The sequence below is a fragment of the Aspergillus lentulus genome (assembly GCF_001445615.1).
Source record: "Aspergillus lentulus DNA, contig: Alt05, strain: IFM 54703, whole genome shotgun sequence".
NCBI lineage: Eukaryota > Fungi > Ascomycota > Eurotiomycetes > Eurotiales > Aspergillaceae > Aspergillus > Aspergillus lentulus.
Genome location: NW_028322121.1, coordinates 868,495 through 884,896, shown reverse-complemented (window position 1 = coordinate 884,896; position 16,402 = coordinate 868,495). Strand labels below are relative to the sequence as shown.

The following is a 16,402-nucleotide window of genomic DNA, read 5'->3' as shown; positions in this document are numbered from 1 at the left end:
CCACCCCCATACTTTGGGATTGGATTCACCTGTGGCAATGGAGGCAACCGAATTGCCAGCAGGAACAATGTCGCTATGAGGGATTCCTCTGACAGAATTGATATGAAGCATCCATTATCCAGGTGTTATCTCAGACGAAGTTCGTAGGCATACATACGCCACGACATGTTCTCAAGACGCCCGAAGCTGATTGCTGACCTAAAGTGTCAAGTCATTAGATCGAAGGTAATCGATCGATGGTCCCTCAAACCATATTACCTCACAGGCCTCTTCCTGGGGATTACTTCGAGGATGCGCGCTTGTGGTTGATGATTTGATCAGAGGCGGAATATTGTCCAGGCTTGCCGGGAAGCTCTCTCTTTTTTCTTACCTAATTCTTTGGCCCTTGTTCTATTACAAGAGGAGTGCATCAAAAGATGAAATCGAGGCCATTTCATGCAACTATCTCAATTTCAGAGATTCGGTCCTTCGCAAAGACATCTTTGTATTGCTCCCACAACCGTCGAAGCTCTTGTATATACTTGGCATGAAGATCATCAATGTACGTTTCGTCGATCTTGTCTCTGTCACGCTGTTGAACGACTTGAATAGCCCGGCCAACGACAATATTCAATGGACGTCGATAAGGCATCAGTCCCACGTCATAATTGAAAACCCCACGAGCATGAAAGAGCGGGATCGTGAACCCCATCGTACGCTTAATGAGCATTTGAAGTTTGTGTATAACGGGATGCTGATCCGATCGCACCTGCTCATAGAGATCGTTTTCACCGAAAGCAAGTACCGGCACAAGATCAGCACCGGTGCGAATTGCTAGCTTTATGAATCCTTTGCGGCATTTTAAAACAAGGCGCAGAGAGTGAGGTAGAGCGTCCAGGGACTCGCGAGCCCCACCAATGACAATTGTAATCGCGCGGCCCATGCCTTCCCCGTCAGCACCACCTTTAGACAGTAGGTTTTCACAAGACTCCCGGGAAACACTGGCGAGTCCCATGGCAAGAGCATATTCTCTGTAGAACGGAATTCGAAAATTCGAATCAAGGGTAAGTAAGGTGTTTGTGATTCCCGGAAACAACCTCGAGAATCCGAGTGCTTCAGTAGCAAATGCTGCAAATGCACCGTGAGAAATTATGCCATGTGGGTGGTAGCCGAATATATATTTGCGTGTTGGAAGTAGCGCTTCAGAGCGATGCAAGCAAGCAGGAAAATAAGAGGCATAAAGTGACCATATCGGGAGCGAACGCATAAAATCGCTACGCCCACTCAACGTTCCAGACGTTGCAGACGATGAAAAAAGTGAAATATAAACTAGGTAGGGGAGTAACAGCGGCCAGAATACAGGTATGGCACAAGCGAAGAAGAAAAATGTTAAGAATATTGCGATTGTCAAAGTGTGGCATAAGACCACGAACGTCTGCATGCGTCTTTCGAGACCGATATTCAAGGGAGCCCAACGAATGCCCCTAAACGTTATCAGCCATCATTTTCAGAAACTCTCGGTTCTACATATACACCAAAACCGCGCACACGACTGCAGAGGAGAAAAGGTGATTCGAAAAACGAGAACTTACCGACTCCTGGCTGCATGCCTTCGCGGTTCTGAACAGCCCGGCCCTGACTGAGAATGGTCGTGCGAGGATAGTATCGCTGGGGTGTCAATCCGTTTTATCGGAGAATAGAGATCCGCATCTGATAATTCGGTGTTGTTTGCTACAAAATCCCGGGATTTATTACCACTTTGCACATGATTCACGCGCGAGGTATTCTGCTCGGTCTGGGTCTCTGGGCTCAAACTGACTTTTCCCGAAAATGAGGACTGAATCACCGACTCAGGCTGCAGCTGCATGCTTCCTGCTTGTAGATTTTCTTGGCCTGACATTTTTGCTCAAGAAGAAGTGGAAACAACCCACGAGTGCAAAAGATAGGCAGGAATCTACTCTGAAGTAGACTAACCGGCTCGATGTTGGGAATCTTCAGCAAGGGTAATTCTGCCGCCTAATCTCAAGTCCTATTTGAGCCGGAAACCTGGTATCGATTTGTATTCCACTTCGGCAAATGCGCTGTCGATTCCTTTCCTAAAATGATCAAAGAATTGATCACTCTGCAGAGTGGTAGATGATTTGGAGCTTGGATCTGACCCAGGTCGCCGTGTGCAGTGGGATCCCGTATGAGTGGTATGACGTTTGAAGGCGGGTCAGTTCTGCATGAAGAGTATTGACTATTGAGCGGGTGAACTCTGTGTTTATATGTTCATACTAATTTGTACTTTGCTGATAGTACCTTGAGGACTTGGAAGTTGAGAGCGTAAGGTTATGTTCCGTACCTCTGGTACTTGCCAGCCAATTTATGTACTCCATAGACACACTCCTAGGTACTTAGTTGGGGAAAGTGGGGATCAAGAAGGGCCATCTCTGAATCTACCAGATATCACCCCGACGGTCAGACTACTTTCAAAATCGAACGTTAGAACATTAATAACACCATCTTTGCTACTATCCTGCTTGAATGGCGCACTTATGTTTCTTTCAGCGAAGTGATTTGCGAATAAGTCTTTCGAGCCATCGGGCTCCGATCATATATCTGAATATCTCAAAATGTCTAGGAAATCAATACCTGGTATAGCCTCAGCTTGGCCCGCCGCGACATCAAGTAAAGAAACGACCTAGAAGGCACATGAAGGTAAATAAGTGAAACATTGTGCCCCAGAGCCGGACGCAAGTCAATTAAGTAATACCATCAGCCTATCAGATCATTGCTGAATCTCGATCTGTAAGTTACTATGGGGAATACAAGATAGTAATAATATTCATTCAAGGTGTAGACTTGATTCTTTGAGCACGGGTGTCTAGGTAGGTTGACATGGGCCACACCGGTGAATATTTATTATTATGTTTTGATCATGAATATCTGTGCCAATTAGCCTTTGTTTAACATGGAAAAGGGTTGCTAATGGGAATGGGTAATAAATACCTCATTGAGAGATTTATCGTCCATGAGAGCTCTCTTCTTTTGTTCAATATGGCGGCTTCGAAAGAACCGTCTTCCCATAGGTTGGCGTTCCCTCGATGTTGATGGACCGTTCGAGGCTAGCAGACATGTACCTTTATCGTTTGCGACCGCTACAAGGACTTTCGTAGAGGTTTTGTCCGCTGTTTCCGCGTCGAGCCCGTCACAGTCACTAATTTTCCGTTTCTTCTGTCTCTTCTCTGGTTTCTTTTCGCGGGATTTTCTGGAACTCATGTCCAGCTCCTCCCTCTTCTTGCTCTTCTTCTTTTTTTTCTTCTTCCCCTCCTCCTTGGTCGTGGCACAGCCTTCTTGTTGTGAGTCGCTATCCATGGGCTCCATCTTAAACATGCCATTTTCACTTTCATGGGAAGAGGTTTTCCGTGGGAAGTCAACGCGAAGAGCCTGAGAAGCCGGGGAAGCCGTAGCATTATCCTTCTCCTGCACAAGAAGTCCGCCACTTATGAATCTGACAGTCTGCCACTTCGTTGCAGCATACCGAGCCAATTTAGCATCATCCCGCTTTTGTTGCTCCGCTTCAAGTTGTGTATCAGATTTACCATTGAGCCGGCCGAGTAATCCTTTGAATGCGTCCAGGCCAGTGGGTCCATCCAAAAGGTCCCTCTTTGGCCGAGCTCCCAGGCCTAATGTGTCATCCTTCAAGACAACTCTTATATGTGATGCGCTAGCCGTAGTGAATAGATCAGAGTGAGTGGCATTTCGGGCGCCGAGGAAGCCACCGGGAGTCCAGCCCTGGGCTTTGAGAATCCTGTGTCCAAAACCATCCGTTGATCGTGACCAAGAGGTGTTATTGGGATCATGCGAGATTTTGGTTCTCCTGCATATTTTGGTCAGTGACTTATCGCAGTGACATTATTTTGAAATTTTACTTGCGAGGCGCCGCCAGGCCCATTTGCGATAGGAGCGAAAAGAACTTTTGAGCGAAGATAAGAGAAGATGGAGATAGTGTCGATGTGACGGAGACTTGGAGTCTAAACTAAAAAACTGCTTTTGAAGTATTACTCTTGGAAAATCAAAACTAAAAGAAGACGGAGAGAGAGAGGATGGAAAGTAAAGCAGGAGTACGGCAAGGGTATCTAAATGGAGTAACCATTGTAGGCATCTTTTTCTTTTAGACTTGGTAGAGCGGAAAAATTATTTTCTCTGACATGGTAGTTACCTCCGCGACCTGAGTCAGCTATTAAATCATGCTTATTTCCCTACCCACCGCCTTGGATACATCTGATACCTAGGTACCTATGTACTCCTAAAAACAAATAGAATACTCCATATCTAAGGTATACTTATGTATCTGTTATCTGCGTAGTGATAGTAATAATAATATAGTAGATAACACTACAAGTCTTACAGCCATAATATAGGGTCCCCCTAACCTTGAGTCTCCTTAGGGCCTTGGCGATGGCCTAATTCTTCCAAAATCCTCATGACCTTCCATATTCATCATGAATAATAACACTCAACTTATTGAGAATAGTATATTATTCCCAAATACTAATATTGGCTCTTTTACCTAACTAATACTCAAGCATCATAATGTGCTGTTAATCACTTAAGTCGCTGAGTCAGTCCCTCTGAAACTGGGTCTGAGCTGTGATATTAATCCCTTCGGAGATCCTCTATACACTTCATATATACCCACTATGAGAATCAAATTCTGATATCTTGTTCGAAGAATGCCTGTTTTGCGAGTCTTCCGCAGAGACTACCCTCAGCGTACCCTGATTTTGGCCACTACTGACAACGTTTTGGTCTTTAAAGCCATCGCAGCAGAAGTGGACCACAGTACAAGGAAGAACGAACGAGACACTATCCATTGCTTGGTTGAATTTGGCAGTCTGTCTTCCGTGGACTTAACAGGTTACCGCTATATATGCGATGGGCACGGTACGCTTGGGTTAATCGCTCTGGACGGCGATGTGTTCTTGTGTGTGGTGACTGGTGCCTCTAAGGCCGCAACAGTGAGGCCTGGCGAAGCTGTATGGCGAATCGACAATGTGCACTTTCGTAATAGCTCCCATTCCCTCGTTTATCTTATTTTTTCTGACCAAAGCAGTTTGTCTCAACCATTCAAGCTATGAAGATGGTCTTAATTATGAGTCCGAGTCCGAGTTTGCCGCTGAAGAACCCAACCGGGGTGAAAATAAAGAAATTGTCACTGATCACCCATTCTTAGCGTTGAAGAAGCTCCTAAGTGATGGCAGTTTCTACTATAGTCTAGATTTCGATCTCACTGATCGGCTGCAGAACCGGTAAGCCGATAGAATGCCTAACCCATAGGTATACAGTGGGTTGCTGACATATTGTCAGCTCGGACAAAGCTGATGCGTTCGACATGGGCTCTTTAGATGAGGACATGCTGTGGAACTCATACATGATTAACCCTCTTCTTCTTCTCAGAAGCCACTTGTCTCCGCTTGAGAAACTGCACCTCGACATGTCTCGAATGTTGACGTATGTAATACGAGGATTCTGTAGCACTTTGACCATTCCCACTTCTAGACCGATAGTTCCGCAAGCGCCAACGCGCTTGCCATCGACACTGACTGTTATATCACGCCAGTCATCCCGACGGGCAGGTACGAGATTCAATTCTAGGGGCATTGACGATGACGGAAACGTTGCAAATTTTGTGGAAACGGAAACCGTTCTCTGGATTCCTCCCGGCCTCACTTTCTCATACGTCCAGATTCGTGGTTCTGTGCCCCTTTTTTGGGAACAAGCACCTGGCTTCTTCCCTGGCCAGCAGAGGATTGAGGTGATCAGGTCGCGCGAAGCAACCAAACACGCCTTCGACAAACACTTCGAAAGTCTTGAATCGCGATACGGCGCTGTACATATCGTTAATCTCCTGAGCGCTCTGAAACCCGGAGAAGTCGAGCTTTCAACGAGGTTTCAAGAATTGGTCAGCAGAAGTCCACTTAACCAGAAGTCTAACTCTCGTGCCTCCTCCAACCATATGTTACTTGAAATGACGGAATTCGATTTTCATGCGGAGGCCCGTGGTCCGCTAGGTTATGGAGCTAGCGATCAAATCAAGGACGTTATCTTGCATTCTGTGGATGGTTTTGGATACTTCTTATCAGAGAGCACCTGCTATGGTAACGAGGCAAACGCCTCACCCGTCGTTCTGCAACAAGAAGGCATTTTTCGGACGAATTGTCTAGATTGTCTTGACAGAACCAACCTTGTACAGACGATCATTAGCATGATGGCCCTTGAGTCTTTCTTTCGTCAACGGGGAGCTCACATTGATCCCGAACATCGACTCAGACACTCAACCCTTTGGGCCGACAACGGGGATGCTCTATCGCGAATCTACGCTGGTACTGGTGCGCTAAAAAGCTCGTTCACGCGACATGGAAAAATGTCTCTCGCTGGTGCCCTTGCAGATGCACGCAAAACCGCCACACGGCTATACGTGAACAACTTCTCTGACAAAGCTCGACAAAGGACAATAGATCTACTCCTAGGACGTCTAACAAACCAAGCCCCAGTACAGCTCTTCGATCCGATAAATGATATAGTCTCCGAGAGACTCACTCAGCGAGCATCCGAGTATTCTTACAAGAAATCGGTCCTGATCTGGACCGGAACGTTTAACGTTAATGGACGCTATGAGGGCCCTGATAATGATTTAACACCCTGGCTCTTTCCTCTCCCCGATCCAGGGGGCGAAGATCCAAGTATCTTTGCCGTTGGTTTTCAAGAAATTGTTGCACTAAATCCACAACAAATCATGTCTACCGACCCCACTCCTCGCAAAGTGTGGGAAGCTGCTGTCAGAAATTGTCTCAACAATCGTGCTGAGAAGATGGGGAGTACAAAGTACGTTCTTTTGCGGAGTGGCCAGCTGGTTGGAGCAGCTCTTATGATATTTGTGAAAGAAGATATACTCAGAGACATAAAGAATGTTGAAGGCAGTGTCAGGAAAGTGAGTGACCAGTGCAAGAAGTGTTGCTTCGTTATGAGTATCTAACGATTAGAAAGACAGGTCTCTCGGGGATCAGCGGTAACAAAGGAGGCTGTGCTATCCGCTTTGAATATTCAAAGACTCGCATATGCTTTGTGACTGCTCACCTTGCAGCTGGATTCGCGAACTATGAAGAGAGAAACATGGACTATGAAACTATCTGTCGTGGTCTCAGGTTCCAGCAAAACAGAACGATTGATGATCATGACACCATCATCTGGCTTGGTGATTTCAACTACCGAATAGGTCTCAGTAATCAGACCGTCAGAGACCTGGCAATGCAACGCAACTACCAGGAGTTGCACGACAATGATCAGGTACTGTGATTCACTCAAGTGAAGGTCTATGCGCTAATTCAAGCTGAAGCTAAACCTGCAAATGATGGCGGGCAATGTGTTCCAATTCTACAGCGAGGGGCTCATTACATTTCCACCGACTTATAAATATAACGTTGGCACAAATTATTACGACACATCGTAAGATAATACGCTGTTTCTTCGACACACTCCTTTATTTATCGAGAGACTAATACTCAGCAGCGAAAAGTCCCGCATCCCTGCATGGTGCGATAGAATTCTGTGGAAAGGATCAAATATACATCAGCTGCATTACGACTCTGCTTGTTTACAGTGCTCAGATCATCGCCCCGTGTGGGCACTTTTTTCCTGTGACATCAATTTTGTTGATGATCACCTAAGGGAAAATATCAGGAGCATGATCTATGCAATGGAGATAGGGGATGCACCCGAGACACCGGCAAGGTCGAAGACCCAAACAAAAATGCGTAAGCGAGAGTCAGCTGAACTGGACTTTCTTACACTTGACCTTCCACCAGCCAGCTCAGACGATCGGAGATGGTGGTTGGACAATGGTATGACTTCCCCAAATCTTGAATCGGTTCCCAGGAAACATCGTCGTGTCTGGCTACTCTAACACTCATACGTGGCAGGTATGCTGGTGAAATCAATTGTACAGCCGCCTTCAAATGGATGGTCACTGAACATGAATCGCGAGTCCAACCCATTTTCTTCAAGTAATGACACCGATTGGGTACCTTCAAGATTAACGGACAGTCAAAAGGCGGTGGTGAATAACATAGATTCCATCACATACAAGCCCCCATTGCCCCCACGTGGTGGGAAGGGACCTGCGAATTCATCGGATTTGATTCAAGACACTGACATGCGATCTTCCAGAGCAAATGGGGCCAAAAAAGCACCACCAATCCCTCGCAAACCTGTTGCTTTAAGCAACGATCATAAGGCCTTGTCTGGCCAAGCTGGATGGCAGTCCGGTATGGAAGTACCGGAGAGCGTTCCGTCGCAGCCAAGTAATCGACTTGGCGTTTCGAGGTTCGATTTGAACGACCAAATCAGAACTCCACCTGCTGAACGCAGGGTTCCAGGTAGTCAAGACTCTCTAAGCGTTGGATTCGGGCACTTTGGTGAATTTGAGCGTCATACAGACATCACCAAGGACCTACTTGATGGTGAAGTAAATTCAGAAATCAAGTGGGAGCCTTTGTTACCAAAATGATACATAGTTCATACAACCTGTTTTTATAACTGAAAAAGCTCGATGTCAATGGACCAGGAGTCAATATAATCTTAAAAAACATTGAGAGTCATGCTCTATGGGTATATAAGAAACTCCAGTGCACATAATCCAGCACGCATTTCCTCGCTGATACAGACAGATATTATTCCAGAAACTTTCACCCCTGGCCAGGAAAAGTATGAAATGTCACCATAATCCAATGCTTGATCTTTACATAACTCAACATATGATAAAAATACTACCAACTCCAACCACTGAGGCATGAGAAACCAATCCCGAGCTTGTCGAGAGGAAAAGCCATGCCCCTCTAAAGCAGACCATGATAGGGCAAGCCTGTATCCCAGTATGTCGTTGGGCTGCCTGGCAGACGAGAACCTGCCGAGCACAGACCCGGCAGGGAACGAGCCATGACTGCGATCCATTGCATATGGCCAGAGATAGCTACCAGCCAACCGCCTAGGATACGACCCTATCACATAACACGGCAAGAGCTACCGTGATGTTGGAATGCTTTAGGCTTTTTTCCCGCTTTTAAAGCCTTGTTCAATCTCAAACGATTGCTGCCCACCATCCACATGGCAAAAGCGCCGGGGTCGGGACCCTTCGCACGTGGTTTCTTTGTACCTAAGGTCGAATGCTAGGTTAATACTTGGAGAGAACAAATGCGCCATTGTAACAAATTTGAATTAACTGGTCCAGTATAAGGGGGAGAAAAGAAGAAAAATAAAAAATAAAGTGGGCGGTTGCGGGGGAAGGAAGGCCCCGACAATACTACCGCAAGAGTTGATATGAAAAGAGATCTGAACATACCTGCTGCCGGCTCGGATTTTTTCTTCGAATCATCAGGGGCAACGATGACTGCGCTATCAGCAGATCCTGGAGCGGTTTCCGCAGTTGCTTGTCCTTCCGGGACAGTACCCCCCTCTGCAGGATCAGGACTCTTCGGCTTCTCTGGTATGGGCCACATGTGCATGGTAATGGTCCAGTCCGGTTCAATGACGGTTTCCCAGACTTGTGGGAGAATGATATCACCATTCGGCCCTACTAGATCATAATGACCTTCTGCAACATGAGGCCCTATTACTTCAATATGGAGGAAAGCCTGTCGTATAAGTTCTTCCATTCCCTAAACTCATGGTTTTAGAAAAGAGCATTTGCGCGAGGCCAAGAGGGGATCATACCTGCCATGTGCAGCACAAATCAAAAGGAAAGCTGAACTTCCTACCGACAGCATCTTTGAATTTGATAGGTTTCTTTTTTTCTGGGCCCTTGTTTGCTGCGGCTGTAGCGGCGGCAACAGCTTCTTCGGCCTCCTTCTTCGCTTTTGCAGCCTCTTCAGCAGCCTTCTGCTCCGCCTCCGCTCTAGCGGCAGCGGCGGCTTCCTCGACGAGTTTCTTTTCATGCGCAGCACGCTCTTCTCGGGCAGCTTGCTCGGCGGCTTCCTTTTCAATTGCAGCTCGAAGCGCAGCCTCTCGCGCCTCTTTCGCTTCGCGTTCTGTCCTTTCTTCTAGGATCAGCTTCTCTAGCCTTGCAATTGCCTCATCCTTAGCAACTTCTGCAGCGGCAGGGACTGGAGATGGACTTGATTCCCCCTGACTGGGAGATGGTACGCGGGGGTAGGTGTTGAGGTAGGGCGGGGGGACCATTCCGGGCACCATGGGGTAGGGTTCTCTGAATGGGAAATAACCTCCCGGGCCGTATGGAATAAGTTCGTGAGGGCCTAATGGGTTTCCACCATAGTGTGATGGTCCATGTGGTGGAACTGCATGTGCTGTTGATTGCTGTGGTGGGCTATGCCCATCACTTCTCCCTTGGCTAGAAGGGTGTACTTGCGGCATATGGTGCCCAGGATGATGCTCGTGCATGAAGAATGCCGGCATTGGGGGCCCATGAGGATGTTGATATTGAGGGCCGTACCCATAGATAGGATGGCTGTAAGCTGTCGAATGACCCGTCTGATGGTGACTCAATCTAACAAGTTGATCTGATGGCGGATGAAGACCAGAATGCGCAAAAGCGCCGGGTGATATGCCGCTGTTCGGATACACATAGGATGGCCCCGGTGATGTGCTATGTGCGTAGTTTGAGCCTTGAGCCATGGGCGGCCAGAGCCTTCTCTCGTGGGATGTCCGACCATACGGAGTCGCATATTCTTCAGCGGAATCCATACTCTCTGGGGAGTCGGGGGAAGGCTGACGGCGGGATCGACGGACAAATGACTCCCGTTCCGGCATAACATGACGTCTTGCAGAGTGACGGCGGCTCGGGCCTGATGATGAGCCATGGGTCGGATTGCGGTTTCGCGTGCGAATGGACGCTCTGGGCCGGGACGCCGAATCAGATGGCTTCAGTTCGTCCGGATATGGTAAGTGAGCCCACTCATCATAAGGGTCGTGATATTCATGGCTTCCGGACTCAGAGGGCGGCGAAACTTGAACTCCTGACGAGTCTTCCTCGTCAGATAGGGATGAGTCCGAGCCGCGTCGACTAGGGTCAATGGTAATATTGAACCTGCTTATGTATGTTAAGTTAGTCAAAACAATGCCAAGCCGTTCTTGGGTCGAGCCGTCAGAACGTACGTCATAGATATCAGTCAATAATGTTTGAGAACCAATTGGATTGTAATAGACTTCAAGAAGTGATTATGAAAAAGCTATTCTTGAGTCGATTCCGAGCGACATAAAGACGACCATCCAGAATAGCGAGCAGACTCGGGGCGAGGATACCCTTTGAAAATGTTTGAAGAGAGACAAGTTAGTGAGCACATCCAACGAAAAGGCGATGCTGATAATTCATATCCAATTCACTGGTTTTTCAATCTCTGAGACAAAGTGGCACTCATTCTTGAAATGCAGTTTCCAGGTTTGGCAATAATACGCAGTCTAGCTGAAGCTTGGTGAAATGTAATGAGCAAACTCTTTCAGATCGAAGCTATGGCTCAGTTTCCCCTATGTATCTGGTCACAGTGGAAAAGGATAGAAGAATTTAAGCCAGTACAGTGGTTGGGGGATTGGCGATGACACCAAGAGAAGAGAACCCAAATGTGGGAAGGTGCCTGACCAGATATGTTTGAGGCGGAGTTTGGGCATTTTAGTATACCGAGGGAGAAAATTTTACCTTTTTTTCTCCATTTTACTAGGTAGGGTATGGTATGTTTTGATGCGCAGTCTCGTTAGGCACTGAGCTGGCACTTTTGATTCATACCCTCCCAGGCACCCTGCGAACCTTGTGCTGCCTGAATGCCCAATTGAGGAATTTATTCTTACTAACATGATAAATTCTGCCTTCGGTTTCTAGATGGAACACATACAAGCCTAGGCCTTCAGCCTCCCATGATTAGCCAATAAATGGCCTTCAGGTTGGAAAAGAAACCTAAGGTACGACCTTTCCTCTCTACTGTACAGAGGTACACTGAGTAGTAGTGCCAAAAATGTGTCTTCTCATGAAATGGCTTCATAATATGGAGAAATGTACCGAGGCATAATACATGCGGAGATCGAGATACGAATAGGAAATCTCTACACTGAATATCGACCCCAGACACTGTCATCAGAATTATCCTAGGTCTAAAAAGGAGTTGTGACACGGGAATACCTATTTTGTAAGTAAGTCTTTCACTTATCTATCTTAGGGCCATGACGTAAGTGGGTCATGCCTATTTAAAGTTGATACTATGAGGGGTACAAAAATTGGTGTGCTCCCGTACTGTGCTTCGATTAGCCCATGTATACTCAGCGTTCGATCATGTTTGAAAGACTGACATGTACATCATCTAGCACTGCAAGGTCGTTGAATATTCAATAGAACGCTGCTTCAAGACTCTGAGAGAATAAGCCTTTGGCATAATCAGACAAGTAATGAGAGAGTAGTTCCAGATCCAACACAGGAAGCACTCCATTATGAGGACAGATGATACAGGAAATTCAATAAATCGGCGACGGGGAATGGTTTTAGTCGGATACATTGAGACGATTGAGGAGCTCCTTCGCTGCGATGAGCTCGCCTTGGCTGTACTCAGAATGAATGCGCCCCTTGGACCGTTCTTTCACGATACCCTCGATCCTAGTTTTAGCAAAGGCATTCAGATTCTCGAGCAGCGCTACTGAGAGTGAATCGTCTGCTTGCGACAATGAAGAATCCTGCAAGTAAGTTCGATACCCTTCACCTTTGAGCAAGATCGCAGAGGCCTTCGATATCTATATTAGTTTTTGTGGTAAAAGCCCTGTTGTAGGGAGAACATGACGGCACTCACTGAAGCCAAGCCATAGAAACCCCTCAGATAATCATCGCAAAGTTCAATACTTCTGCTGAAAGAACGGATCGACCCGCGCAATAGGTGATATGATTGCTCTGGGTCGGAAGACCCAGCGACGAGGTACTGAAGCTCACCAAGACGAGCATGAATCTGATCCGGAACAACGAAAGAATCGTTAGTCTCTCTACTGGTGGACGGTGATGTGCTCCGAAGTAGTTACATTCCACGCGTTTGGTGCGATCAATAATGCTTCCTCAAGGCAGAAGATTGCCTGGAGTCCCATTCCTTGAGACTTATATATATCTGAGAGTTCACACCAAGCTTCCGCATCCGTAGGGGCAGCCTTCAGCAGATCTATTAGGCTGTGTATAGCATCTGTGTGTCGAGACAATGCACGCAGAAGCGCAACACGCCGCTTTAGAACAGGCTATCAAATATGGATTAGCGGATAATTCTGGCTAATAAGACCCATTACAGACCATATTGGACGGATTCTCCAGCAGTAAGGTGTCATATTTGCGTAAGCAGGATTCCAGGGAAGATCGATCCTCTGCAACGGCCTCTTCGTATATGCCGCGTAGCCCAAGAACCCTCTCATTTGAAGCCCCGAAGCGCTGTTCGAGGTGATTGAGACAGGATAGTGCTGATCTGTCATCTCCAGTCTGTAAACAAGCTAATAAGAGCTGTTCGATCTCCCTGTATTCCTCAAACTTCTCCGGCGAGAACAGCAACGTGGACTTCAAATTGGTCTCCGATGTAAGGCGTCGGCTGAGGATCAACGGTGCCTGTTGTGACAGATGAAGGCTAGAGAACAAATCCGAGCCATGAATAGCATGGAGTTCCGGAGCTGTACGACTCATTGTTTGGCAAATGTTGGTGTCAACCTGTATTATTCAGTTAAAATAACTGTCTGTGGGGGAAACCAAAGCAGGAACTGTATTTACGTGAATCTCACAGAAGTTGGGAGAAATTGTCTGTCTAGGGCGGATCTGTGCTTATCAAAGTGACCCTATAGAGCTAAAATATGGGGTATTCTATACTCCATAGAGGGAAGTAGTACTACTATTTCAGTCCCGTGACTTTAACCATCCATCATAGTAGTTTATCTTCATATACCCCACATGACAAAGAACCCCAGTGATATCAGAATCATGCCATATTTTGAGAAATAATTCTATATTTTCTTAGATCTTTCAGTCATCTGCGGCCTTTGAAGCCACATGCATATCTACCTGATCTCTTATGAGACAAAGCGTCACAAATCCCTTCATTCAATCATTTAAAAATGTAGGGTCGATTGCTGAGCCGGTGTAACTTCCCACTGATTAGAAGTAATTAGGTTCGAGAAATCACTTTATGACTTGATCAAAGGCCTAAGGAATCATAAAGGGGCAGAAGATGAGTTTATACAGGAGAGTCTTCGAGAATGTAGGACTGAGATCAAATCTCAAGATATGGGTATGCATATCCGAACTTCATATTCGCCTTCAAGATACGACAAGTAGCCCGCTAATATATTACAGATAAAAAAGCTACTGCACTCTTGAAAATAGTTTATCTGGAGATGTTTGGGTATGATATGTCATGGGCATCCTTCCATGTCCTGGAAGTCATGTCATCTTCGAGATATCTGCAGAAGAGAGCTGGCTACCTTGGGGCAGTTCAAAGCTTTAGACCCGATACTGACGTATTGATGCTGGCAACGAATCTGTTGAAGAAGGTCTTTGAGGTCCCAAGTTCCGTTTCTACAAAACTTCTCTGACGCTGGAATAGGATCTCATATCATCAAGTACTCCGAGCCTGTCCTTACCACTGACCACATTACCGCACATTGTCACTCCTTCGCTTGCTATGTCATTGCTCCCTGACGTTCTATCTCGGCTTTCTCACTCGCGCGGGGTTGTGCGCAAGAAGGCAGTTGTGTGTCTCTACAGACTTGCTTTGGTTTATCCCGAGGCGCTCAAGTTTGCATGGCCGAAACTAAGGGAGCGCCTCATGGACGATGAAGAGGAAGGTAGTGTAACTACGGCCGTTATCAACGTCATATGTGAGCTTGGTTGGAGAAGGCCGCGTGATTTTCTTCCACTTGCCCCGAGGCTTTTTGAATTATTAGTCGATGGGGGTAATAATTGGATGGCCATCAAGATAATCAAGCTGGTACGGTGTTCCCTTTTCGCAGGGTATACGCTTCTAACGAGACTAGTTTGCGACTTTGACACCCTTAGAACCTAGACTAATTCGGAAACTCACTGGACCTCTGATGAACATAATTGAAACGACGACCGCCATGTCACTGCTATATGAATGTATCAATGGCGTCATTCAAGGAGGCATACTCGACGGCGACGAAGCACTTGAAGAGAGGGATGAAGTCGCAAGTCTCTGTGTCGGGAAACTTCGAGGAATGGTTGTCGCCAATTCCGACCCAAACCGTAAGTTTCTTTGTGAACAGTAAGTGTGAATACTAAAAATAATTTTTAGTTAAATATGTCGCGTTACTGGCGTTCAATAGAATCCTGCTCTCACATCCTGCCTTAGTATCGGTCCACTGTGATGTCATCATGGATTGTTTGGAGGATGCCGATGTCTCGATACGAATTCAAGCCCTGGAGCTTGCAGCCAGGATGGTCACAAGCGACACTCTCCAGTCCGTCGTCGATCGGTTACTCAAGCAGCTTCAGGATGCTACGACGTTTGATCCTGTTGAGTCGAGACATTCCGCAGCAACAGAGAACTTGAACAATCAAAGAGGACCCATTACTTTGCCTGAGAGCTATAGAATCGAAGTGATACATCGGATACTTGACATATGCTCTTTCAACAACTATTCGGACTTGTACGACTTTGAATGGTATGTCGACCTTTTGGTAGAGTTGATGAAGCTCCGACCACGGCAAACTAAACAACTCCGTTTTCCGCGAGCTATTCGGGCGTTGGAAGACGATCGTGGAGAGGATATAATGTCCCGGATCTGTTCGGAAATACGCAATGTCGCCGTCCGTGTCAAAGGAGTCCGACTGCAGGCCACAAGAGCGGCAGAACTTCTGATTTCCGTCGAGAACCGACATGCATTGTTCCTTCAACCTCATACCGATAGCCACGCCCTTGGATCCCTAGCTTGGGTAGTGGGCGAGTATTCGGGCTGTCTTTGTAACCCTCGTCGAACGCTCCAGTCACTGATCGACATTTCGAACATGTCACTTCCAGCTAAGGCGTTGTCCCTCTACGTTCAGGCAGTTCCTAAGGTGCTCATACAAGTGGCCAATGACCCACACCAAGATTGTAACACAGCAACGGTTTGCGAGATATCACTACTGTTTGCGCAAGTTATCAATTTCCTCGAATCACTGGCAGTTCATCCTGATCTGGATGTGCAGGAAAGAGCCATTGAATTTCTTGAAATGGTACGCTTGGCAGCTGATGCTCTAGTGACGGAACGCCATGGTTCGGAAGCAATGCCTTTTCTGTTATCGTCCATAATGCCCGGATTGTTCTCTGGGTTGGAACTCAACCCAGTCGCTATCGGTGCTCAGAAAAAGGTCCCTTTCCCAGGGAGTCTCATTCTTAACGAAGCTTTCAATCAAGAATTCCCAACC

At 46.8% G+C, this 16,402-nt stretch overlaps 3 protein-coding genes across 3 annotated transcripts; 1 reads left to right on the top strand and 2 right to left on the bottom strand.

Annotated features, from left to right (window-relative positions):
- Positions 1–433: 433 nt before the first annotated feature.
- On the bottom strand, positions 434–3,916 carry ALT_2943 (protein pxr1; the record flags this gene model as incomplete). Its single annotated transcript, XM_089599461.1, has 3 exons — positions 434–1,107; positions 3,102–3,841; positions 3,894–3,916. The coding sequence occupies 3 exons, from the start codon at positions 3,914–3,916 to the stop codon at positions 434–436; spliced, it is 1,437 nt and encodes a 478-aa protein (XP_089456204.1).
- A 781-nt stretch (positions 3,917–4,697) lies between these two features.
- On the top strand, positions 4,698–8,530 carry ALT_2942 (SacI domain and endonuclease/exonuclease/phosphatase family protein; the record flags this gene model as incomplete). The annotated part of the gene is made up of 10 exons (XM_089599460.1): positions 4,698–5,028; positions 5,078–5,273; positions 5,332–5,475; positions 5,524–6,955; positions 7,012–7,311; positions 7,361–7,470; positions 7,534–7,557; positions 7,625–7,644; positions 7,731–7,865; positions 7,944–8,530. The coding sequence occupies 10 exons, from the start codon at positions 4,698–4,700 to the stop codon at positions 8,528–8,530; spliced, it is 3,279 nt and encodes a 1,092-aa protein (XP_089456203.1).
- A 493-nt stretch (positions 8,531–9,023) lies between these two features.
- On the bottom strand, positions 9,024–13,666 carry ALT_2941 (uncharacterized protein; the record flags this gene model as incomplete). Its single annotated transcript, XM_089599459.1, has 5 exons — positions 9,024–9,175; positions 9,362–9,677; positions 9,733–11,062; positions 13,124–13,233; positions 13,286–13,666. 5 exons carry the CDS (start codon positions 13,664–13,666, stop codon positions 9,024–9,026), a joined length of 2,289 nt encoding a protein of 762 aa, XP_089456202.1.
- Positions 13,667–16,402: the final 2,736 nt, after the last annotated feature.